This window comes from Stenella coeruleoalba (genome assembly GCF_951394435.1).
Source record: "Stenella coeruleoalba genome assembly, chromosome: 3".
NCBI lineage: Eukaryota > Metazoa > Chordata > Mammalia > Artiodactyla > Delphinidae > Stenella > Stenella coeruleoalba.
Genome location: NC_137148.1, coordinates 47,489,101 through 47,514,645, shown reverse-complemented (window position 1 = coordinate 47,514,645; position 25,545 = coordinate 47,489,101). Strand labels below are relative to the sequence as shown.

Sequence of the window (25,545 nt, the reverse complement as noted above, 5' to 3'; positions counted from 1 at the left end):
AAAAGGAACGACAAAGGGGTGGAGGTGGTTAGGGAGAGGCAAGGAGAACCCTGGAAGCAGTGTTGCAAACAGTGCAGGGAGGAGGAGAGAAAGAGGCAGGTGATGGTACCTATCTGAAGCTAAGCTAATTTAAAGTCTTGAGAGAAGAGGAAGGGTAGGGGTGTGTAGTGAGAAGACCTAGATTTAAGTTCTGACACTACTGTGAACCAGCTAGGTGATCTTGAACAAAGTATTTATTGTCTGTGGGTTTCAGTTTCTTTGTTAGCAAAACAGAGATGAGAATGGTATCCACCAGCTACCAGACAATACGCATGAAAATGCTCTGTTGTTTGGGAAATATCCCTACACAACCGGTGGTGGTGGTTGATGACTGATAGAGCATTTCCATCTTCAAACACTTTTAATATAGCATATCATTTTTTTAAAAAGTTTCTCCACATTTTCTTTTCCTGTCAAAATCCAGAAGGGTTAAAATGTTTTGTGTTGAGATTTATAACTTTATGAGAACACTATCGCGTGTAACTGGAGAGGTTTTTTTGCTTCTGCTTAGTGTGGTATCGATCTCTGAGAGCCATTAGGAATCATTTCTGGCCATCTTAGTCCAGTTTTACTTTGCCTACCCTCTGAAGGTCTGAGCCCATGATCAAGTGCCAAGAATTTCAAGCGTATTCTTGGCTTTGGCCCTAATCCTGAGTAGACTTTGGAAAACTTAATGATATTCATTGGTTTTCTGATTGCTAGAGAAGTGGGGGTCATGCATAGTTATTTCATGTGGAAAATTCCACAGCTACAGAATTTAAAAACAGTTTAATTAATACTTAAGCCATAAGAGGGTTTATTGTGATTCTTAGATATGAGATGTCAAACCTTGAAACAGTGCTATAACATTTTTGTGTGTGTGTGTGTGGTACACAGGCCTCTCAGTGTTGTGGCCTCTCCCATGGCGGAGCACAGGCTCCGGATGCGCAGGCTCAGCAGCCATAGCTCACGGGCCCAGCCGCTCCGCGGCATGTGGGATCTTCCCGGACCGGGGCACGAACCCGTGTCTCCTGCATCGGCAGGTGGACTCTCAACCACTGCGCCACCAGGGAAGCCCTATAACATTTTTAATGTTTGAAAAGCAACTTTCCTTGCATTTGGATAATAATGATGATGACTTTTCAGACATAGTTGTGATTTTTTTGCAAGAAGACAATGTCTGAGTAAGATTTGCTGCCACTCTGAACCTTTAGTACTTCACAAAGTATGAGAGGTACATGTTTGCTTTTCCTTCCAGCTTCTTCATCTTATTGGTGCTTATACCTTTAAAAGGGTGTACTCTTTGAGCTAGTACATGCTACTTAAGAAGTGAACACACTCTTAAAAGTAGTTGGTGGAAAAGTTCATTAATATTCTATGTATGTGGCCCTTGTACTCTCCTGTACTCTCTTTAGAACGCTCTTAGAAAAGCATTATCGGGCTAGTAATAAGTCAGAACTCTGGTAATCACTGGGTCATGGGCTCTCAGACAGCCTGCCCTCCCATCCTCTGCCTTTATCTTGGTTCTGCTCATAACACTTAAGCCCAACTCCGATGCTAAATACAAGGTACATGAAACTCTCCCTCCCTCTCTAGGGAAAACAGAGCTCACTTGACCCCTGATCCTTTTGTAATTTGTGGGATCACAGACTGAGGCAGAATTAACTTTAAACATTGTTGAGCAGCCCCCTCTACAACCCCCTTATGGAGTCACCAGCCACACCTGGCTTGTAGACGTCTCATCACCGGGAACCTCCTGCCTCACATAGAAGTGGGCTCCCTATTCAGAAAGGTATCACTGTTGCCAAGAGAGAAGGCAGGAACAGTGAGCAGTCATCAAAGTCGTGGACATATTAGGACTTTGAATTTTATTCGCTCAGCAGGGAGAGCTAATTTAAGCAGAGGAATAATCTGAGCAAAGCTTTACTTCTAGAAAGTGAATTTGGCAGTTGTATAGAGACAAGACATAGCAGATTGGGTCAGGAGGCAGGGAAATCACATAAAAGATTATTGCAGAGCACCTAGTGAGGAGTACTGAGGACCTCAGTGTAGGTGAAGGAAGCACTGAAGCCCTGGTTTATAACGTTGATGGTTCATCACGGTCACCTTGGCAGCTTTTTTCAACATACAGATGCCTGGGACCCATGCCGAGTCTTTTTTTTTTTTTTGCTATCTGGTTTATAAATATTCCAGAGGTGATTCTGCTGTGCTGACAAAACTGAGATCTGCTGAAATAATAGTAGCCGTGCTTACTGAGCAATTTGAGGTTGTGCCAGGCTCTTTACTCAAAATAACTCACTAAATCCTCTCTGAGCTACCTGCTGTTTTATGCCCAATTCACAGATGAGGAAACTAAGCACGGAGAAGTTAAGTCGGTGGCCTCAGGTCACATAACAAGTCAGTTATGTGAGAGCCAGGATCAGAGCGCAGACTGAAATAGGATGAAAAAGCTTGGTGTTTTGTTCTGTTATTTGCTTTGAAAATAATATGAAATTAAATTAGCTAGCTTTTCCTAAAAGATAAGATTTTTTTAAAAATCTGTAGAACTGGAAAGTCACACTCAGGATTCTTAAAAAAAGGTGTGTGCTTAAAATGTTAAATTACAGGAAAAATGATTTATTTAAATCATTTTTAAATAAAATGAGCCAGCCCAGCATGCATTTCCTGGCTTTTTGTTTCTCCTACTGCTACCAGCAGAAGAACAGAAATATGATGTCATTTGATACCCACGTACCACCCCTTCCCCCCTCCCCTGCCACCACTGAGCTAATGAAAGAGTACAATAAAATATTTCTGATTCAGGAATTCCTTTGCTGACGAAAACAAAAGCCCAAAAAACTAGTTTTCCATCATGCCCGTGATGTCCATTAATAACAGAAACATTTAAAATTCCTTATAAAGAAAAAGAAAAAAATAAAAATCACCCATATTGTCCCCATCTGAAGGTGATAATGTTAACATTCTTCCAGAAACCTTCTTTTAGTATTGGTTTTAAGTCTTTATTTCATTGGAGATAAAAACTTGACCTATTAATATGGTTTATGATGTTCATATATTTAAGGTTTGGATTCCCCACTGATGGAAAAAATCCGTCATTTATAAATTTATTTTGGCAAAGGGCTATCTTTCCTAAACGGTGCTCCACAGAATGTTAGTTCCACAAGGTGTTAAATAGTATTCTACAAAAAAACAGGGCTACATGGCCAAGTAAGTTTGGGGAATGCTGCATACCACCATTCTCATCTTGGCAATTCACAACAAACATGAAGCACTAAGAAATCATGCAGAAAGGCACTTGTTTGTTTAACCTAGCATTTCTAGTAGCCTTTCCCCACTTTTTGTGGAAAGACTTTAAATAGCTTTCTTATATTGCATAGTTTGGGACATGCTTGGATAGGATACAAGGTAAGGCACAAACTCATTTTTCTCCCAGGTAGTCAGTTTTCCTATTTACTGAATCGTCTCTCCCTTCCTGCTTGCTTATGAGGCTTTCTTTATCATACATTAAATTCCTAAATATCTTGGGGTCCCTCCTAGAGCTGACTTTTGGCTTATGTATTATTTCGAGATAGGGCATCTGTCAGTATTTTTGAGGGAAGCACATTTGAGTATAGAATAAATCACCTTTAATAGCTACAGCCATGCCCTGGTATATCTGAGTATCAAATGTGAACTTTCCAGCAATAAAATTGAGGCCAAGTGAGTCATCAGGTGTGGAGTCTATTGAAGAAATTTTTTCATTGGGTAGGAAGTCAGACTTGAAGGGATATGCAACGTTTTTTTGGTAATTGGCCACATCATTAGCAGTTTCAGTGGGCAAGGGCTGTATTCCCCCCACCCTTTTTCCCAATTAACAAGAATGATGGTACTTAGCAACCTAAGGTTAGTCAAGACTCAATTTTGAGTCAGATGTATTTGGAAACTTGTCCATACATATTTTCCTTTACAATATTCTGGCTTCATGAGGCAATTTAGTAAAATTATACCCGAACTACTTAAGATTATAGAATTAATCACATTTCATCTATGAGTTGCAAGTTTTAATTGATCTAATTCTCATGGCCTGGAACTAGCAGGGACCACGTGAATTTCTTTTTTACATGGTTGTGAGGCTAGTACTTTTTTGTTTGTTTTTGTGTAAAATATCAGATTGATTAGCCCACATTTTGGACACCTAGAACCCACATTTTAGATACTTAAATGATGCTAAATCCCCTTTCAATTGTATGATACAGTATACAGAAAACTTTCCCCCAGTTTCCTTGGGGAAAGAAGAAAGTTAAGAAAAACCAAACATATTTATATATATAAAAGCGTGTCTGGATGGAGAAACTCTAACATGTTACTGGTGGTTATAGACAGATGATAAAAGTTTGCTGGGGGCTTCCCTGGTGGCGCTGTGGTTGAGAGTCCACCTGCCGATGCAGGGGACACGGGTTTGTGCCCTGGTCCGGGAAGCTCCCACATGCCGCGGAGCGGCTGGGCCCGTGAGCCATGGCCGCTGAGCCTGCCCGTCCAGAGCCTGTGCTCCGCAACGGGAGAGGCCACAACAGTGAGAGGCCCGCGTATCGCAAAAAAACACACACACACACAAAAAACAAACAAAAGTTTGCTGGGTATCTTCTGTTCTTCAGATTCAACTGTGTACCCCTGGTAGAATGACCAGGATGAACTACATCCATGGGCTTGCTCCCCTGCCCTCTGGTTTCTGGTTGAGTTCGGCAACTGGAGAGAGAGGGAGGAGGGTGAGGCTGGGGTATTGATTTCCCTGGCCCCTTATTTGCAGGATTGCCGTGCTGGCTGAATCCCTCAACTGAAGGTCACAGCTCCTCGCCAGAGGGGCTCCTCCATATGGCTCTCTCCTGGGTTCTGGTAACCACTACCTCCCTTTGCCCTTTGAGCCTCACTGTTTCGAGCTCCATCACAATCCCTGGTGATTTCCCTTGGCACATCCTAAAAATAGCAGTGATCGCTGACCAAATAGTCCACCGTCAGCGTTAGGATCTAGGTGCTCACTTAAATGCTGGTTACTGTCAGTTATCTCTTGGCTAAATGGATGTGCACTTACACCTTGTTTTTCTCTTAGATCCAAGAGTTGAAGACTGGCTCCTCATGTCCTCGCCTCTGCCACAAACTGTCATCCTGGGACTCTATGTCTATTTTGTCACATCCCTGGGACCAAAGCTCATGGAGAATCGAAAGCCCTTTGAACTCAAGAAAGCGATGATAACGTACAATTTTTTCATAGTACTCTTTTCTGTGTATATGTGTTATGAGGCAAGTGTCTTCAGTATTCCTAACGGGAGAATTTTGCCTGAGTCTTTATGTTTGTCTGTCATGATGTTTCTTGTTATGACTGTAAGGGTAACTCTCCAAGATTTAAGAAATTTCAGAAACTTAGCTCACTAGAGTAGATGTTTGTCAAAAAATTGTTATATATAGACCAGATATTGAACTCCTTAGAGGATATAGTCTGCCTCACAGGTGGTGAGAAAAATTAAGTCCAGGGACTTGCACGCAGTTAGCCATAAAAGATGATTGAATGAGTCCATAGATGTTAAATTTTAAGGAAACTCAGAGTTGGAGAAGTTAGATAACTTACCCAAAGTACTGTAGGTGGTAAGTGGAGGACTGATATTTGAATCCAGGTCGGTCTGACATCAGAGCTCATCCTGACTCTAATGAGTTGACATCATCATGGTAGCAGCTTTGGGTTCTGCATGCCCTGATGACCTGTTAGGTGGTAGACTGTTTGGTTTGATTTAGCTGGGCTCTGTTGGGGACAGAGAACTTAGACTCATACAAAGCAGTAGGTGAGGGAAGCTGTCCGTTAACTGTCAATAAGAGAGGTGGAGAACTTCTAGGACCCAAAAGCAGACTCATGTATGCTCTCTCTCCCCTCTGCTGATTACAAGTCTCAGCCACCCTCCCTTACCTGCTTTTCTGGGATTTCTTGCTTCTCTTCCAATGCTGGCTGGCTTCCTCATCCTATTCTCCTTATTTACTTCCTCTGCAGCATAGCCTATGCTTCCTCACAGCTGGGTCCCAGGAGGGCCTCGCATGACCTCTCCAGCCTCTCTAGACACCATGGCCTCTGCACATGCATCCTTCCAACCTGATTCCTGCCACGGATCCACCCGATCAGATCACCTTAAATCTGCTCTGGCCTCATTTCTCACGGCCTTCCTGAAGTCTGGACTTCCTTTGCTGCCTTCTACTTTATTTCCAAAATTAACTCACAGGTCACCTTACTCTCCTTTCTGGAGCATAAGCAACTGAAAGGGAAGGAGTAATAGAATAGAGCTAGGGAGCAGAAAAAATACATGCTTTGGGCAAGTTATCAGAGATAGGATATTGCCTACTATAGGACAGTGCTAAGAACAGACCTGGAAGCCAGGAGACCAGGGACTAGTTAGTCCCAGTTGCACTACTAACTAGCTACCTGATTTTGAACTAGTCATTTAAATACTCTGGGCCTCACTTCTCTCATTTTATAGAGTCAGGATTGACCTTGTCTCTCAGATCCCTTTATGCTCTGTGTCTGGTTGTACCATTGAATGTGATGTCCCCAAATATATTTCCCTGCAAGGAATCCAGTTATAACCAGTAAGTTCTGGTTTCTGTTTTAGCAATTACAACATAAAAGGTTTGAGAATATCTGAATCTGAGAGTTTCTATCTCCCATTAACCAGTAATACTAGAGTAACTTATATGCAGTTTTGGGGTTTTTTACCTGCCAAATATAAATTATTACTCTTCCTTTGTGAAAGCCTAAAATATAGACATATATGTCAAAAGCTCTGCAGGCTTTTGGAATGTTCTTAAACTTAATATCAGGAAAGCATTAAGTTCTACTTTCTATTTAAACAAAGACTTTTGACAGCTGAGCAACACATCACCTCCAGGACACATTCAAACGCATGGTTTATTGGGTGGGGCACAATTACATTTGCTCTACAGAGTGAACCCCTCTACTAGGGATGTTAGGGCAAATATGAATAAGGTGAGAGGAAGTACATCAGACTAAAGGAACCCACGTGCCTCATTTTATAGCGATGGTTTGAGTGTGCTAGTTACTTGGCACCAGTCAAGAAATAAAGAGAGACCAGTGAAGACCCTGAAGAAGGCTACATCCCACAGCTTCTCCTATTTGGTGCAGCACTTGTTTGGCATAGGGTAGCATGGGGAATCAGTCATCCCCATCTGAGTGGATGGACTTAGAGTGTTACTTGCATCAGTCAGAAGTGAGTCCAAGTGCAAAAGAATAGGAAGATGCTCACTGACAGATCAGGATTTTGTAAAACAGATTTAACTAGTTCTGTACCACATTCCCTTGTTCCTTTGAGAAAATTCATTGACTTGTTTTTGTAAGATACTTTTCTCACCCATGATATATGTCTTATACTTTTCTGAATCTTAATTCTCAAGATTTCATAATTTACCAAGTTAATAGTGTGATTAATTTATATTACAAATCAAGCTAGGAGCTAGTATCAATCAAAAAGGATAGTGTTTTTAAATACCACAGTGTAAAAAAAAAAAAATAATAAAAAAAAATAAATACCACAGTGTAAGTAGTTTTTCTTTCTCCTTCATTTCTTTTCTTTTTACCATTAAAGTGTCATTCTGATTATGCCTCATAAACTTTTGCCTTTAGAAGTTAATTTACTGTAAAGTTGTCATTTCAGCTTTAACAGTAATTAAAAGTACAAACTTGTAATGTAATAGAAAATGATATAATCCTTATGCTGAGAAAGAAGACATCCTAGTGAAGATGTTGGCATTCGTGAGAATAGGACTCCAGAGAAGAACTGGTCATATTGTCAGAACAGTAAATTAAGCCAGCCATTTAATATAAATGTTAATTTTAAACTAGAACCCTTAGTTTTTCATTTTCAGGTACTGTTTTAAAAGGAGACCTTCCCACCGTCAGACTGAAAGAATGTCAATGTAATCTTTGAGTTAAGGTCCAGATTTATCAACAATAGGCTTTTTCTTCTCACCACTAGCCTAAGGTCACTTCGTGGGTGTGTTGGAATTAAGGCTTGCCAGACTGCACTTTCTTGTTAGTATTTTCATCTCTTACTTGTCATGTGAATCCAAAGCAAAATTAATACGTGAGTCTTGTATTTGGTCGATCTTGATTTAAAAGCTATGGACTATCACTTCACGTTACATCCACTAGCCGAGATAGGAAAAACCCAGTTGATGCAGCCGTTGGATGAGTACATTGAGAAAGCTGCTTTGCTCATTTATTTGTTGACTAATTGCAAAGGCTAGAAATTATCAGAAAAGACTGATTTCAGACTTAGTCACCCCTTTGAGAGTACACAGACATATGCACAAGCACATAGAGATGTACACAAGGTCAAGCACTTACCAGTATTTGCTGTTCCAACAAAACATTCCTAGTATTTTGTTCTCCACTATATTAGAATAATCATTCCAAGAAATAGGTATTTTAGTTAGTACACAGTTTATATAAATGTGACTTTAAAATTTTGAAAACTCTTTTTTCAACATCTTTATTGGAGTATAATTGCTTTACAATGGTGTGTTAGTTTCTGCTTTGTCACAAAGTGAATCGGTTTGAAAACTCTTGATGCTTTGATATCAAGCAAGTTCCTGGTTTGTAATTGTTCTAGCCCGCCTTTCCTTCTGCACTGACTGCTGACTCAGCTGAGAATGTAATGAAGAGACATACTCAAAACTACCTTCATTGTAGCCGTTGAGCAAATATTTCCTTCTTTAATATGCATGTGCTCTCTTGCAGTTTGTGATGTCTGGCTGGGGTACAGGTTATTCCTTTCGATGTGAAATTGTTGACTATTCACGCTCGCCTACAGCATTGAGGGTAAGTTTCTTTTTGGAGAAACTTGTAACACAAAATCAACGTTAAAACTTTTTGGACTCTATTTGTAAACACTGAATGTGAAATCAGAATGAGTAAGTGACTCAATTATCAGAATATATGTATTGAGAGAAAAAGCTAAAAATTACAAGAAAAAAATTCAAAGAAATTCAGGTGTGTAATTTTCTGTAAAATGAAAACTGGTGCTTTTCTTTGTGAATTTCTTGGATTTAAAAGTAAATTTATGTCTGGTTCTTCAAAAAACAGAATTACCATATGATCCAACAATTCTACTTCTGGGTATATACCTAGAAGAATTGAAAGCTGGGATTCAAAGAGAGATTTGTACGCCAGTGTTCACAGCATTCTTCAAAAGATGGAAGCAACCCACATGTCCATCAGCGGATGAATGGATAAACAAATAGTGGTCTATACATACAATGGAATATTTTTCAGCCTTAACAAAGACGGAAATTCTGACAACTGCTACAATGTGGTTGAGCCTTGAGGACATTATGCTAAGTGAAATAATCTAGGTACAAAGGGGCAAACAAATACTGTATGATTCTGTTATACGAGGTACACAGAGTAATCAGATTCAGAAATAGGAAGTAAAATGGTAGTTGTCAGGGGCTGGATTCACCAATGGGGACTTACTGTTTAATGGATACAGAGTCTCAGTCCTATAAGAGGAAAAGAGTTCTGTGGATAGACGGTGGTGATGGTTGCACAAGAATGTGAATGTACTTAATGCTACCAAACTGTACACTCTAAAATGGTTAAGATCGTAAATTTTATGTAATGTGAATTTCGCCAAAATTAGAAAAAATAAAATTTTCTTCCATGTAAAAATAAATAAATTCATATCTATGTGTGTTTCTGCAGATGGCACGCACCTGCTGGCTTTATTACTTCTCCAAATTTATTGAGCTCTTAGATACTGTGAGTATATAATCACCACATTTGGTAAATGTTTGATGTTTCAATGAAAGCAATAAACTGTGAGTGTACAGTTGTCTCATAACTTTGGTTATCTCTGTTCCTCAGGCAGACCTCATATTATCTTTTACTTTTTATTATCAGTTATTTTAGAGAATAGGATAAACTTATTTTTCAGTCTTTTGCAAATGCCAAAAGATTTTCTTCTATATCAACCGCCTGGTTAAGATAAGAATGTAACTAACACATATACTACAAAGCTATGTCTCTATATAGATGGATGACAAGTTGTTTTGTGAAGTAAGTTCAAGAAGCAAAGAGCAGAGAATATGTTGCCTTTGGTTCTTTATAGCAAAGCACTGTGTCATCCATACTCCTTTAAGAAGATAAATGCTTCAAAATTCATAAACTTACACTAGAATGTCAGCTTATCCCTGGAATATCAGTAATTTGGGTAACATCAAAACTATTTCCATCTGCCTTTCTGAAGTCCATGTTTACTGGTCTTCTCCCTTCCTGAGTATCAACTCTGACTTTGAGTGACTAGGCCTGGGAGAAGCAAGTGCCATGGATTAGGGTCCATGATGAGAGGAGAAAGCCATGCACCTTTATTTCCAGAAACAAAGGAAAGCTGGCTATTTATTTTGGTTTTGTGGCATGTGGCTCTTATTCATCTGGAATCAGTTCGGGGCCTAAGACTGACACGTGTTTTCTCTCTTCAGAATATATACCACTACATTTCTGGTAGCAAATTTCAATATGCTTTACCTTCTCAGCTGGCTACGCATAATGTTAGAATTAGAAAGGAGAATTTAGTGAGTGTAGAATCCAGTGGTTCTCAAACGTTAGCATGCATTAGAATCACCTGGAGGACTCATTAAAAACACGTGTGCTTGGATCCCACCCGCAGAATTTCTGATTCAGTACGTGTTCGATGGGGCTCAAGAATTTGCATTTCTCTCAAGTTCTCAAGTGCTGTTATTGCTGTTGGTCCAGGGTCCACACTTCAAGAACCCCTGCTGTAGTCCAGTGGTTCTCAAACGCTGTGGTGCTGGAGACCTAACCGCGTTAGGAAACAAAAACCTGGGCCCTGCCCCCAGAGATTTGGTGTCAGATGGTCTGGAGTTAGAGACCAGGCATGGTTATTTAAAAACAAAAAACAGACCTTCCTGGTCACTGTAATATGCAAACAGGGTTGAGAACCACTGACCTAGCCTGGAGCATTAAATCTGAAGAGAAATGGAAGCCAGAAAGTTACAAGACTTGTCCAGAGGAACACCACTGCTGACTAGGACCTAGGACCCCAGATTGCTGGTTTATGGCTTTTTCTGTTGCACCGTGTTGCCTTCCTCCACATGCATAAGCAAAAGCATTTTGACTTCATTGTTCCTGCTTTGCGTGTTCTCAGTTTCAGCTTCCATAAGGAAACTTGCTGCTCTGTGTTCTTCCCTGAACCACATTTCTCAACTACTCTTAGGAACGCTTTTGTTTCTGCTACTCTGTTTAGTCCTGTACTAGAAGTCTAACTCATCACTGGTCTTCTGCATTTTGAATATTTTTGAACATTTAATTCTGCTTTTGAATATGTTTTTGAACCCCCCCTCCACAAAGCCTTCCTCTTCTACCTCTTTGTTTGTCGTTTCTGTAAACCACTGGAGACATTCAATCTGGATGGTGCCTCTGTTGCCTTTCTCATTTTTCCTAAGCTGCTTTGCTTTCTTTTCCACCCTACTTCCCCAATTAACTCTTCAAGTATTTCCCTTTTCCTCTTTCTTTAATAATAATTTGCTAACTTCAGATTTGCTACAAGTCCTCTTTTAGTTTGCTTAATCCCTTATCTAACTTGGTAGGATGTGTTAGTTAGGGAGCAGTGTAGAAATTCAGTCCTAGGACTTAAAAGTCTCTGCTTCCCCATATATTTCAAAATCCACGTGGGTTTTTTTTTTTAAACCAGTAACATTTTTTCAGTAATTTTTGGTCATATTCTTCACTTTATATCTTTGATTTTTAAATCTTCATTCAATATCTTTTCACCTTTTTATTGATTCTTGCATGACTAGGCATCGTACCTAAGTTCTCTCATACTTATTAGCTTTTGAGCTGCCTCTTGGAGAATCAGCTGCTTCTACAGGCATTCTGTAAGGCAACTCTTTCAAAGCACATTACAACGTGGAATAGTTTGCACTTTGCCAATAGTTTTGTAACACTAGATAAATTATTGCATGATTTTATATGAACTTGATTTTCTTTAAATTATTTCAGATCTTTTTTGTTCTGCGTAAGAAAAATAGTCAAGTGACTTTCCTGCATGTCTTCCATCATACCATCATGCCATGGACCTGGTGGTTTGGAGTCAAATTTGCCGCAGGTAGCCAAGGGAGAGTTGGGATCATGTGTTACAATTGATTACGTTTCTGTATGCTATAAGCATAAATCCTGTCCTTAAATGTGATTTAAAAGAATCTCAAAACATCAAAGAATCACTTTGATCAAACTTCTGACTTTCATTAATTATCTGAAACATAAACATAGGACTCCTAACTAGATCTCCCCTCCACCCCCCAATACTCTTTAATATGTAAGACCTTTGGGTATAGTCTTCTACACATATCCTTTAGTTGTTTTGTTTGGATTTTATTCTTGTCCTATATAGTTCTATAACTATTTCTAAATAAATAATTAACAAACAAATAAAATGACAAAATCCTTGGTTTTATAGGAATATAGCTAGATAACTTATTCCTTGTATTTCCAGGAAGTTAGAATGTTTATCTCAAGTTCCATGTCTTCTTTGCTTTCAAATTTCCAAAAACTGATACACATCCCAATCCCTAACAACTCTGTAAAGATGTGTCAAATTGCAGTTTCCCACCTTCCCTAAACATCCTACCATAGTAAAGGATGTTTTGATATTGTTTTTTAGGTCAAAAATAGTTTAACTCAAAAGCTTGGCAAACAGGTTCTTTAGTTGGTTTTGATTTTATGCTTCTGAACATCTAGAATATGAGAAAACAGAAAGGTAAGTAATTTTACCTATCATAAATTTTTAAATAAGTGATATCCTGAAGGATATAGTCTTACTAGCAAAAATTGTTTGGGGTATTTATGTATGCTAGTTTCTTCAATTTAAGAAGTCTTCATGTAAGCCTGCAGCTCATACTAGACAAAGCTTTAACATTTCCGTGAAGAGCTCACCTCTATTGGGTATTCTGACTTGGTAAGACTAAAAGGAAAGAGAAACCACAATTGAGGAACTCTTGTTTGAGTTTTAGACTCTCTAGGCATGGGGAAAAATTCTGCATGTCTCAGAGCATGAGGGGACATGGATAAGCCAGTGGCTAGAAGAAGATGGCAGAACCTAGGGGAGCTGGAAGGGCTGTCCCTACCTTGGCCTAAGGGCATCAGATTTTCCAGCATGTAAAGTAGCTCCTTGCCCCAAATTGGCATTTATCTGTTGAGGATTTTTTTTAAAGGAAATGTAGTTGTTTTTCTTATAATGTATATGTGTTAATTTAAAAATTTAACTCACATTATAACAAGATAGTCTCATCTGTGTCCATTTTACAAATTGAAGGTAGTTATATTATTTAATCTCCATTATTTTTCTTTGCTTTCTGTGTTTTTATTTTCTCTCGCGTGTATATTGTGCCTCTCAGTTCTTTCTACAGTGGTATTTCTTAACACTATTTTTTTTGGTGAAAATGAGAAAATACCTAAACATCCAGTAATAGAATGGTTATGATGTCTTGTGTTTATAGTTGTGAAATGCAAATGATATTGAAAGACATTTAGCTCAAACTTTTGTTAAGAAGCTTGGCTCCTAAATTATCAGAAATAGATGGCTATTCTTACTATTCTGTTTTTAAAGTATGCTAGACAAGGTGTTTTCACACCCTTAGAACGAACTTATTCAGATTTCTTCCCTGAGACCAGATTATTCTATTACAACACTGAAAAATAAATATAGATTAAAAATATATAGGAAGACAATACTCCAAAAACAGTGATTTAGAGAAATCGACACAAAAGTGGTCTCCCTCTCCTTCTTTATCCATCTCTGCATTTTCTAATTTTTCTAGTTTGAATATCTGTTGGTTCTATAATGGGAAAAAATAAATTTTATTTGAAGAATAGAGTTGAGCATTTTTCTAGTTTCTCTCTTTGAGTCCATTGATAGTCTGGTTTCCATTTAAAAAACAAGCAATGCTTTCAATAATGAACATTTAAACATATAATATTCCTCAATTTTTCAATGTTACCATGTACATTAAGCACTTTGTAGTGGATTCATTGTCCACACCTCAATTCCCCGTCGGCTTTACAAAATGTAAGTGGTAGAAAATAATGTTTTCTTCTCTCTCATATGTTCCATGAGTTGGCACTTCTGCTCAGTCTCATGTGTGGAACCTAGTAAACCCTTGTACAGCACACCTGGTATCTATTCAGTGACAAGCACAGCAACAAGAGCTGAGGTATTCCCAGAAGTGTGGTGTGGCATTGGCTTTCATTCCTAGAATAAAACTGTCCAGTTTAAACTGTCCTTTCAAAAACTTGAGCACAGCTGATCTCTATCTAGTATTTAATTTCCTGTTTGCCTGTGGTACTCCTCCCTGGGATAATAGCAATCCACCTTTTCTTTTGAACGTGATGAAAATATTTCTGAGGCAGGTTTTTATATTAATTATGTATATACTCCTTCCCAGAGATATGGAGAGTTGTGATAATTACCCAGGTGGCTCCTTTATTTTTTTCCAAAGCAAAGGAGTAAAATGTGATGGTACTAATTATAATTCATCCTGAGATGTTTGCTTTTCAGAACTATTATGAAGAAGAAAACAAGCTTAGAAAATACTTTATTAGAAAAGCCTTCCAAAGAAGATATGAAAAGCATTACTAATTAAAATGTGATTGTTCTGTGAACAAACATTAAAATAACTTATCAGAAAATAATCATTACTAGAGAAAATAAGCAAGTTAATTTGATTTGATAGCTTATTTTGATCAGTAACCCTTACTGAACACTCTTAGCTACACGAGTGCTTTGTTAAATTCCTGTCCGTAGGAGCCTCATTTTAGGACATTTAAATGGTGAAAGTTTCTGAGTGGAAGATAGAACCCTTGACCAAAAAATGGGAGAGGTGTCTTAGTGAGAAAGGCTCAGTCTAATGTAGTTCATTATCAAGCATGAAATAGATTTCCTGTGTATATGTAATGGTGAGACAAATGGACTTGAGAGGTATTTGGCTTGTCCCCATGTTAAGCAGCTTGACTCCTAATCTATTCTATTTTTAAATTAGCCTAGAAAAGGTGTTTTCATACCATACTAATTTATTTATTCAAGTTTCTTTTGGGAAATAAGACTAGTCCAAATGTAAATAATAAAAGCTGGGAGGTTGTTAATAAGCTTCATTAATTCAGTTTCTTCTGACTTGAAGTTTGTGATAATTACAGGATTAGCTGAAATTTGATTTACTTAGGAAAGTTTATGAAGCACAGTATAGCATAAAAGAGACTTTAGGGGAATATTTAAACTACTTAAAAGTAATTATTTAAAACAGGTATTTTAAGGGTGTACTTTGGCAGTGGTAGTATTTAGAAGAATCTAGCATTGCTGCAATTATGAATGATTTTTTAAAAAAATAATTATTTCTTCCATGAAACAATTTTTATGACATTTCTCCTTAGAAGATTGTGGTTGAAGTAATAAATTTGTATTTTGCTTTAAACTTTCTATAACTCATAGTGTTCATGGATTCAGTCCTTCCTCTAACATAGGCAAATCTGTGAGGTTTTGCTTAATTTCTGAAATTAAAGAATATTAGAATAAATAAAATAGCATATTTTGGAGAAAAATTTAAATTCTAGGTCAGCATTACTAAGCTGAATCAGGCTGTGCATAAAGAATGAAGATTCTTCAAGATTGTGCATCTTAGGAAAGAGACACTAGGGAAGAGTTTTGGTTTTTTTCCCTACCATCAACTGAACACTCTGTTACCTCTTCCACTGTACTACTGATCCAGCTAAACACAATTGTAACAATCTTTGCTTATATTCCCCCCAGGGTCCTTTTCTTCTATTCTAAATTGAAAGTGATCAGTGGGAGATGTGGTGAGATCAGAAGAGGAAAACCAGGATAGGAAGGCACAATTGATAATAGTCAAATAGAAGCAGTAAGGAAAGATGATTTAACAATTAATAAATGTTTATTTTGGAAAAACAATGATTGATTAAAGCAAACTTAGCACAGCTTGGTAATGAAAGCCAGTGGTTTTACTGCCAAAATTTTGTGGCACTTGGACTTCCCTGGTGGTTCAGTGGTTAAGACTCCATGCTTCCACTGCATACTGCAGGGGAATGGGTTTGATCCTTGGTCAGGGAAGTTCCGCATGCCACGCAGTACGGCAAAAAAAAAAAGAAAAAAAAAGAAAAAAATTGTGGCACTAAAAGTATTGATGGAAAACTATTGAGAATGGAAAAAGTTAATTTGATTCCACACAATGTTATGTAAAATAATATTCTTAGTGGCTTTATTCATAGTAACCCAAATTGAAGACAACTCAAATGTCTTTTAATGGGAGGATGGATACATTGTGATGCATTCATATCACGTAATACTACACAGCAATAAAAAGGCAATCACGTGGTTGAATCTTAAAAACAGTATGTTGATTGAAAGAAGGTAGCCACAAAGAATACATCCTGTGTAATTCTATTTATATGAAGTTTTGTAACAGGCAAAACTAATAGTTGATGATGGAAGTCAGAATAAAAGTTACATTGGGAGGAGTATGTCCTTGGAAGGGGCACATGGGAACTTTATGTGGCATCAGCAATGTTCTATATCTTGAATTTGGTGGTGGTAACAGGTGTATACATATGTAAAAAATCATCAGGTTGTACACTTAAGATTGGCGTATTTTGTGTGCTTTATATATGTTAATTCTCACTAAAAATGAATTTGATTACTATTACTTAGCAATATATTATATTTAAAAAGAAGTCAACTTAGTTTGTTAAAGTAACCAAATCATAAGACTGTTTTAAGGTTAAGATATTACAGAATAAAGTCATGCTAATTTATTTTACAAGATTTGTATTTTAGTTTTACTAACTGGATGTATTATCCAGCTCCCTCTAATTTTATAGCTATTTAACAATAGAGATATTTCATATATAGTTTTCTTCCTAATAAAATTAAAGAAATAATTATACTAAAATTTCAGTTCAGACACAAATATGTCTCATTTTAAGGAACAGTGCCCCTATTTTACAATATTTTTTTCCAGGTGGTTTGGGAACATTCCATGCCTTTCTAAATACAGCTGTACATGTAGTCATGTATTCCTACTATGGACTGTGTGCATTGGGACCAGCCTACCAGAAGTATTTGTGGTGGAAAAAGTATTTGACATCATTACAGCTTGTGAGTAATTAATTTTCTTTAAAACCAGATATGAAACTAAACTGGAGTCCCTTGTCTTCCTTACGAATGAGGATACTAACTAAAGAGCAAAGTTTACAAAACACAGGGATATAAATTGTCTGGCCTCTTATGGCATCCCATCATTGTCCTTTCTTTGTTATGTGAACTTTTCTCAGGAACTTTATTGAAAGCAAAGCCTATTTGGTAGCCAAGAGGCTCAGACAATTAAACTAGCGTGGGTATCTTTATACTATTTTATGCATTTATATAAAATAAAAATATTTATGTTCAAAATTATGTGAACCTCATTATACATAATATTAAATTAGAAGTTAGACATTCCATATTCTAGATCTAAATGACCTTGAGGGAATGTAACTTTGAGAGGATTATGAGCCTTTCTGTGTGCCTGCCTATCTAGTCCTAACATTTATAAGTCTATTTTCCCTCCAACTAGTAAAAGTACTGTGGGAATTAAAGGTGTAGAATGGTGGTGTAATATACATATTGACAAAAGTGACAACACCCTAAATAACTAACCATAAGGAAATGAAGAAGTAAATTATTCTAATTCCTGCTTGGGAATATTACAAAGTCATGAAAATTATTCACAAATCCTTTCTTTTTAAGCATTTTTTATGATTGTAAAGTAATATGTCCTCATTGCAGAGAAATTCTTTTTAAGCATTTTTTATGGTTGTAAAGTAATATGTCCTCATTGCAGAAATTATTCACAAATCCTTTCTTTTTAAGCATTTTTTATGATTGTAAAGTAATATGTCCTCATTGCAGAGAAATTAGAACATCTATACTGCATATAGAATTTTTTTTAATTAATTAATTTATTTTTGGCTGTGTTGGGTTTTCGTTTCTGTGCGCGGGCTTTCTCTAGTTGCAGCGAGTGGGGGCTACTCTTCATCGCGGTGCGCGGGCTTCTCATTGTAGTGGCTTCTCTTGTTGCGGAGCACAGGCTCTAGAGGCGCAGGCTCAGTAGTTGTGCCTCACGGGCTTAGTTGCTCCGCGGCATGTGGGATCTTCCCAGAGCAGGGCTCGAACCCTGTTCCCTACATTGGCAGGCAGATTCTTAACCACTGCGCCACCAGGGAAACCCTGCATACAGAATTTTGTATCAGGCTTTTTTTTCACTTAACATACTCTTAAATGTTGTAGAAACTTTTTAATAATGTGGAAAAATACTTATATAGCAAAAAGAATACATGTTGTTCATTATTTTTTCAAATATGTTGATAATATTTACACAAACACACCTGCATAGAATGTTGAGGATGCTGCTTACACTTTCTAAGGTTTCATTTTCTCGTCTGCAAAATGAGAGGAATAATTGTATCTACCGCACAGGAATGTTCTAAAAGTTCCTTAAGATAATGCAAGGAGGGCTTCCCTGGTGGTGCAGTGGTTGAGAGTCCACCCGCCAATGCAGGGAACACAGGTTCGTGCCCCGGTCCGGGAAGATCCCACATGCTGTGGAGCAGCTGGGCCCGTGAGCCATGGCCGCTGAGCCTGTGCGTCCGGAGCCTGTGCTCTGCAACGGGAGAGGCCACAACAGTGAGAGGCCCACGTACCACAAAAAAAAAAAAAAAAAAGATAATGCAAGGAAAGCTGATGATTATAACAGGAACAATGTGAAAATCTTAACTATGGTTATAACAGGATACATTGTGGGTAATCATTATTTATTTTTATGTATAGATTTTTATTTTCCAAAATTTCCACAGAACGCATGTTGCCTTTTAATCATGAGAAAAAATATATCCAAAAAATCTGGATGTTAGCCCAAAACATGTCCCTTTTAAGACTGTGTAGAATGTTCTAGAACACAGAGCCCTTGGGCATCGCTAGGAGGGTCACCAATGCCCTCTCACTCCTTGCAGATTCTCTGCTGCAGTTGGCAGATAGGATGTATTTTTTATCTATGACGGTGGAGGACCGGTGGCAGATATGAGGACTTAGCGATGCTTTGGCTCCTACAAAATAAGCGGGGCTCTAATTAGAATGTTTCTATTCCCCTCCCTACCAATGGAAATATCCAGTCTACCAACAGGACAGAATGTTTGAAATCAAACTGCCCTAGAAAATTAGGCCATAAGGTAGTGGTCCTGTATGCATTTCATCGGTCAAGGACTCAAGTCAGAGACTGATGGTTCTCTGAGTGTGAAAGGGCTGCTGCACTGCCCTGCTCCAGGGACATTTACATAGCTCCCCCTGGAGCTGTGCACTTTGGCAGGACTGAATAGTAGTTCCAAATTCCCATCTGCATTTTGACATTGTTCCACCCACTGTCATTCCCATAGAGGCTAGATTGAAAGATAAAATTCCCTGTCCAACAGTAGCCTGGATGTGGTTGGAGAGTGTTTAAACATAAGCAGACAAAGAATGCATTAAATAATTGCTCCATTGTGACTCTTCGTAGCTAAACAATACTTTTCATTCTTCCGTCTGTTAGGTCCAGTTCGTTATTGTCACTATACACATAGGCCAGTTTTTTTTCATGGAGGATTGCAAGTACCAGTTTCCAGTCTTTCTGTACATCATTATGAGTTACGGGTGCATCTTTCTGCTGCTCTTTCTCCATTTTTGGTACCGTGCTTACACCAAAGGTCAGAGGCTACCCAAAACAGTGAAAAATGGAATCTGCAAAAACAAAGATCACTGAAATTCAAGCACAGCATAAATCTATGAATAAGACTGATATCTTGTCTTCCTTGACAATCAAGAGATATTTCCATGTGCAGTGCATTTTGTATATTTTTCAAAACTAAGAGCTTGTATTTTTATGATAAGTTATTGGGGTTTCTGATATTTGAGAGCCCAAAGCTCCCAGATAACAGTCTTCTGATAATTAGAGCCTAAAGCAGCCAGTTTTTCAGCTGCTTTTAAACCTAATCTAAAGGTTTTATTTAACACATTTTGTTAGCTTGAAAGAAGGATGTGAAACAGTAGAGTACTCTTCAAAGAAGTCCAGTATAGATGAAAAATATCGTTAGATATTTTGAGCACGGACAGAGATCCATGCCGTACAGTAGATTCCTTCTGCCGGGTCTGGAAACCTTTAACTGTGGGCTCTGGCTTTGTTGCTTGTTGACTATATTCAGAAGACACTGTATTTACTCTAAACTTAAATTCCCATTCTAAAGAGCTAATAGGGCGATCGTTCAGTGTATTTTTGATCAGTTATCATTTAAAATCACTAATGGTAATTTTTAATGGATCTTTTGAGTAGCCGGCACCAGTTTTGCTTGTAAGACTTCCTCACAACGCTTTTGTTGTGTAAACTGTTTAAAAGTGACAATCCTTTAGGGTAATACATTGATGCACTTGAAACTAAGGTTAAGTTATTATTTGGAAAACAAGGTGATTTGTTCTGATGGCTTAATGAACACTTTGCTATCACCGTTTTGCAATGAACTTTGTATATTTCGGGAAAGAGGTGAATTTATCAATGGAAAAAATAGTTGTCTGTGGTGTTGTCATGTCACTTTCTCATATCATGGTTTAAAGGATTATCTTGGTTAAATATATATTGGTTAGATGTGTAAATGTTCATATCACTGGCACACACTAAATGATTTTAGACCACCCAGGGATGGGTTAAGGGTGGCTTGTGAAGCAACTGGAAGCAAATGGTGGCACAGAGATTATCCAGGCAAGATTTGGTGACAAGGGTCTCTCTCATAATGAGAGAGAGCAAGAGAGAGACTGTATAATAGTTATTGTTATAGATTCACTGCATGGAAAAATATTTTCCAGAATTATGAATTAATTAACAGCCTGGAATTCTTTTTTTCAACCTTATAAACTATATAATGAGGGACTGAAATTCATTTTGCATAGCTCTCATTTCTTTAAAATTGCTACTTTCTAAAAGTCGTATTTTCTTGTTGGAGAACCCAACTACTGATCAGTAGAGTTTTGCCCAAGAAACAGCAATATTTGGACATTTCTGAATTTTTCCACAGTGTTTTTTTTTCTTGTTCTATTTTACTTGATTTTGAAGGATTGCTTATGCTTGTATGACTGTAAGCAATTAGTACCCCAGTAATTGTGTAACACACAGTGATACTTATTGTACAATAAAGCCTGAGTTTTTACCAACTGTAAACTCCTAGAGGTAGGTGTCTCCCTCCTAATCCATTAATCTGTACCATGGCCTTTTCTCTTCACACTCAGCAAATTAGTAAGGTTATTTGCCTTTAGTGACTTCACTCGCTTACAATATGAGAATTTGAGGGTTGATAAAAGGGGAGATTTCATTTTTTTTTAATAAATAGTAAAGAACAGGAGAGCAAAGCTAAAAGAAACAGCAGCTCTAATTTATTTCTCTGTGAGAGTCTCAGGGTTCCTTAAGTGTTTTCCTGTTTTTCTCTTCAAATCCAACCAGTGCTAAAATGAGGAGGTACGGTAGATGCTGTTACACATACACACAATTCCCAAAGACCCCAGTAGGGTAAAGACCAAAAGGAAGCAAAACTAAAAGAAGAGAAAACAGGAGAGTTTGTTTCTTCTCTTGCATACTTTCTGCCCTGCACTGTACAACCCCTCCTTGTCTCCGTGTAGTCTTTAAAATGTTTGCTGTGCCTGTGAACTAACAGCAACATGTGACAGAATCACACTCTACGTTATATGAATAGGAGTGGAGAGCTAGAATGTTACATGCAAAGAAATCACAGCTGGCAGAGGTAACCTCCGTATGAACAGCAGCAGATTAGAATGGGTATCACTGGATGTAGGATTGGATGGGCCTTGTTTTATTAAACAGCTCTGTGGGTCACATAGAGTTTCTGCTGGAGTTTCATCCCACTTTCCAGGACTTCCTTGCCTTTGGGTTTGCTTACCTAACAAATAAAAAGGCCAAAAGGCCAGCTGCAAAATCTGGCTTATGACATAAAGCTCTATGAATCCTTTAGAACCTATATCTATATTACAAATAAATGCAAATGTAAAATTTTAAATATCTGTGGGACATTGCCATTTTACAGTCTTAACTGAGTAGAATTCTTAACTGAGCAAACTACATTGTTACATAAATTATAAGATTATGATGTTACATTTCTTCAATTATCCCTTATCTCTGTTAACTACTTTTAACGACTGTGGAAAACTCTGTGGATACTGTCAAAGTTTGGGTTTGGTTTTTGGTGTGTGTATTATAATAAATTTGTGGTATCACATGCACATGTGTGTGTCTTTCATTTTGGAATCTAACTGCATGTGTTTGCGTGGATGGATGGTTTTTAATATGAATATTCATTTAACCAAATCATTTTACACATTCGTTGTACACTTGTTATGTTCAGAGCCCTGTGCTAGACATTAGAGTGATACAAAATACAAAGATGCCTTCCGCATAGTTGGGACCTCCTGGAGCTTGCAGGCTGGCAGAGGAGATTATGTTACAGGGAAGTATATGATTGTTGCCGTATGATTGAAAGTCGTGGCACTTAGCAAGCAGGTAGGCTCCATGAAGGTATTTAAATTTGGGTCATGTATTTAAGATGTACAGGTTGTCAAAATGGGGAGTGGGTTAGTGGGCAAGGTGTTCTAAGTGAAAAGAAATAACAACTCAAGGCCCAGGGGAAGGAAAGCATTAGGAAAGTGTAGGGAATGGCCAACAGACCAAATTGAGCGAGGCACCTGTAGGTGTCACAGAGAGATGAGGCCAGTAGGGAGGAGGGCTCTGACACTGGAGATGTGCTGCTGCAGCATCCGCCCTTGATGCCTCAGGCAAATAGGAGCATCCAAGGATTTGGGGGAGAGGAGAGGTATGACCAAAGTGGTACCCTAAGAAGAGTCACCTGGTAGGGTGGGGTGGAGGCCTGAGACACTAAAGGCAGAGATAAATTAGTTGATTAGGGTGAGGGGAAGAGAGCTGGAACGTGTGACTGGAAAGAAAGAGGCTGATGTGAGAGAGCTTCTGGTGGGAGAGTTGAATCTGGCAACTGATTGACCAAGGATGAGCTGTGCTGCACAGTTCAGAGAAGCAGTGTGGGAGTGTGGAAAGGAGGTTGAATCTGAAGCTGTGAGGCATGGATATTAGATGCCAAGCGACCTTGAACAAGCCAGTTAACCTCTCTCAGCTTGTTTCTTCATCTGTAAAACGAGGATAATAGTACAAGTTCTCCTGGCTGGATTGTTGTATGGTTTAAATGAGATCATGTATTTAAAAGCCTTCTGTAGTAACTGGTGAAAATATGAAATAACATAAGCACAAAGAATACAGATTTACCAGACTTGAGTGGGGAGGAAAAGAAGGTGGATCCTTACCCAAGAGAGACCAAGGGTTTTGGTACCTCCACTTCAGGACGTAAGTATATGTGTTGATTGGGGAGGAGGTGGGGACAAAAGTTTTTCTAGACGTTTCCAGCAGATGCAATCACAATGCAGCAGGCTCACAACAGGTCCTGTAACACCAGCCTGCCCCAGAGAGAAGACCAGAGGGCTCTTACTTTTATGTGGCTACCCGGGTGTGGTCATGGCTTTCACTGACACCTGGTATCAGGTCAGGCTGTACTTGCACATATGGCCCAACCATCTTTACAAACTGCAACACCCTTATCATCTAAAAGAGCATTTGTTCCTATATTTAAGCTGCAGCATTTTGAAAATATTGCTGTACCTTGTGTATATTCTAAAGCCGACAGGATTCAGTTAATTTAGGGAACAGTGTGGTTACTAAGAGAGAAGGCTTGGTACAAGGTTGTATTGGCTTCAAGTGCCCAGGCTGCCCAAAGGGACATTCTGTGCTTAGTACTTACAACTTCAGTAGGCATGATGTAAGCATCTGACTACCTGAATGCGAAGGCCGTGAGCACAGACCTGCTGCCTTCTATCTTAAAAGCCGCACGAATCTTGGTCAGCGTGTCTTCCGCTTGCTTTGTGTTATCGTGCCCATGAATCTTTTCCTTTCTTTCTTTTTATTGTGCCAAATATCCTACTTCAGGCCCAAATAGTTTTGCCCAGATGAGAGAATTATCCTTGGTCTTTTTGCATTTTCACGGACTATAAGAACCTTGTATCCAACTAGGCTGCTTTCATGGAGGGGAGCTTGGTGCAGTTGGCTGAGAGCACCGACTCTGGAACCAGCCACCTGGTCAGAACCTGGCTCTGTCACTTATGAACTGTGTGACCCGGACGACCTCTCTATCTTAGTGTCCCCACTGAAAGTAGGAACCCTGGCACTACTTCCCTCATCAGTTCATTGTGGAGATTAGATGAGTTAATAGAGGGAAAACTTTTAGGGCCGTGCCTTCCTGCTGGTTCAGGCCAAAAACCTGAGTCATCCTCAACTCCTCTTTCTCACTCAACATCAAAGGCTTCCTCTTAAAGTATCACCAGAATTTGACCACTTCTGGGCCCTCATCATGTCGGCCTGGATTTCTGAAATAGCTTCCTCTCTAACTCACTGCTTCTGCCCTTGCCTCTCTACAAGGCATTGTCCACAGAGCACCCAAAGTCATCTCTTAACATAAAGTGATCATGTCACACTTATACTCAAAACCCACCAATGGCATGTGATTTCACCCAGAGAAAAAGCTGAAGTCTCTACAGTGGGCTACAAGGCCTTCCATCGTCTGTCTCGCCTGCCATTGCCCCTCAGTCCTCATCTCCCACTTGGCTCCCTGTGGCCCAGCCACACTGGCCTCCTTGTGTTCACTAGACTGTATGAGGCACATTCCCATCTTAGGCCTCAAGGTTTAGCTTTTGCCTCTGCCTCGGGGGCTCTTGCCCTTGGCTAAACCCCTCATTTCCCTCCAATCTTTGCTCAGATCTTGCTTTCTCAATGAGGCAGGCCCTGCCTGCCCTGTTTACTATTGCAACTGGCACCCCTCTTTGCCTTGCTCTCTCTTTTTTTCCATACAGCTCTTATTACCTTCTAACATGCTATACAGTGTGCTTAGTTATTATTTATATTATTTATTGACTGTCTTTCTCATTAGAAAATAACCTCCTTGTGGGTAGACATTTTTGTCCGTTTTATTCACTGCAAGTGCCTAAAACAACGGCTGGCATATTCCAGGAACTCAAAAAATTGGTATTGAATGAATGCACGAAACACCAAATAGGTGTTTGCTATTGTTACAGGTTCTCTTCCTCTGCTCACTTTTTACTGACTTATTCATTCATTCAACAACAGGTTTTTTTTTAAATAAATTTATTTATTTAATTTTGACTGTGTTTGGTCTTCGTTGCTGCGTGCGGGCTTTCTCTAGCTGTGGCGAGCGGGGGCTACTCTTCGTTGTGGTGTGCGGGCTTCTCGTTGTGGTGGCGTCTCGTTGCAGAGCACGGGCTCTAGGTG

At 38.7% G+C, this 25,545-nt stretch overlaps 1 protein-coding gene across 2 annotated transcripts in view; it reads left to right on the top strand.

Moving 5' to 3' along the window:
* ELOVL7 (ELOVL fatty acid elongase 7) overlaps positions 1-22,428 on the top strand; it is a 72,447-nt gene extending 50,019 nt beyond the window's left edge. The window contains exons 3-8 of one of the 2 annotated variants that reach the window (XM_079917969.1): positions 5,105-5,295; positions 8,792-8,872; positions 9,755-9,811; positions 12,071-12,176; positions 17,095-17,231; positions 19,696-22,428. In XM_079917969.1, the coding sequence (XP_079774095.1) occupies positions 5,105-5,295; positions 8,792-8,872; positions 9,755-9,811; positions 12,071-12,176; positions 17,095-17,231; positions 19,696-19,905 (782 nt within the window). In that variant the 3' untranslated portion in view covers positions 19,906-22,428. Of the gene's footprint in view, positions 1-5,104; positions 5,296-8,791; positions 8,873-9,754; positions 9,812-12,070; positions 12,177-17,094; positions 17,232-19,695 lie in introns of those variants that run through there. The other variant, XM_079917970.1, reaches the window with a different exon arrangement.
* The last annotated feature ends 3,117 nt before the right edge of the window (positions 22,429-25,545 follow it).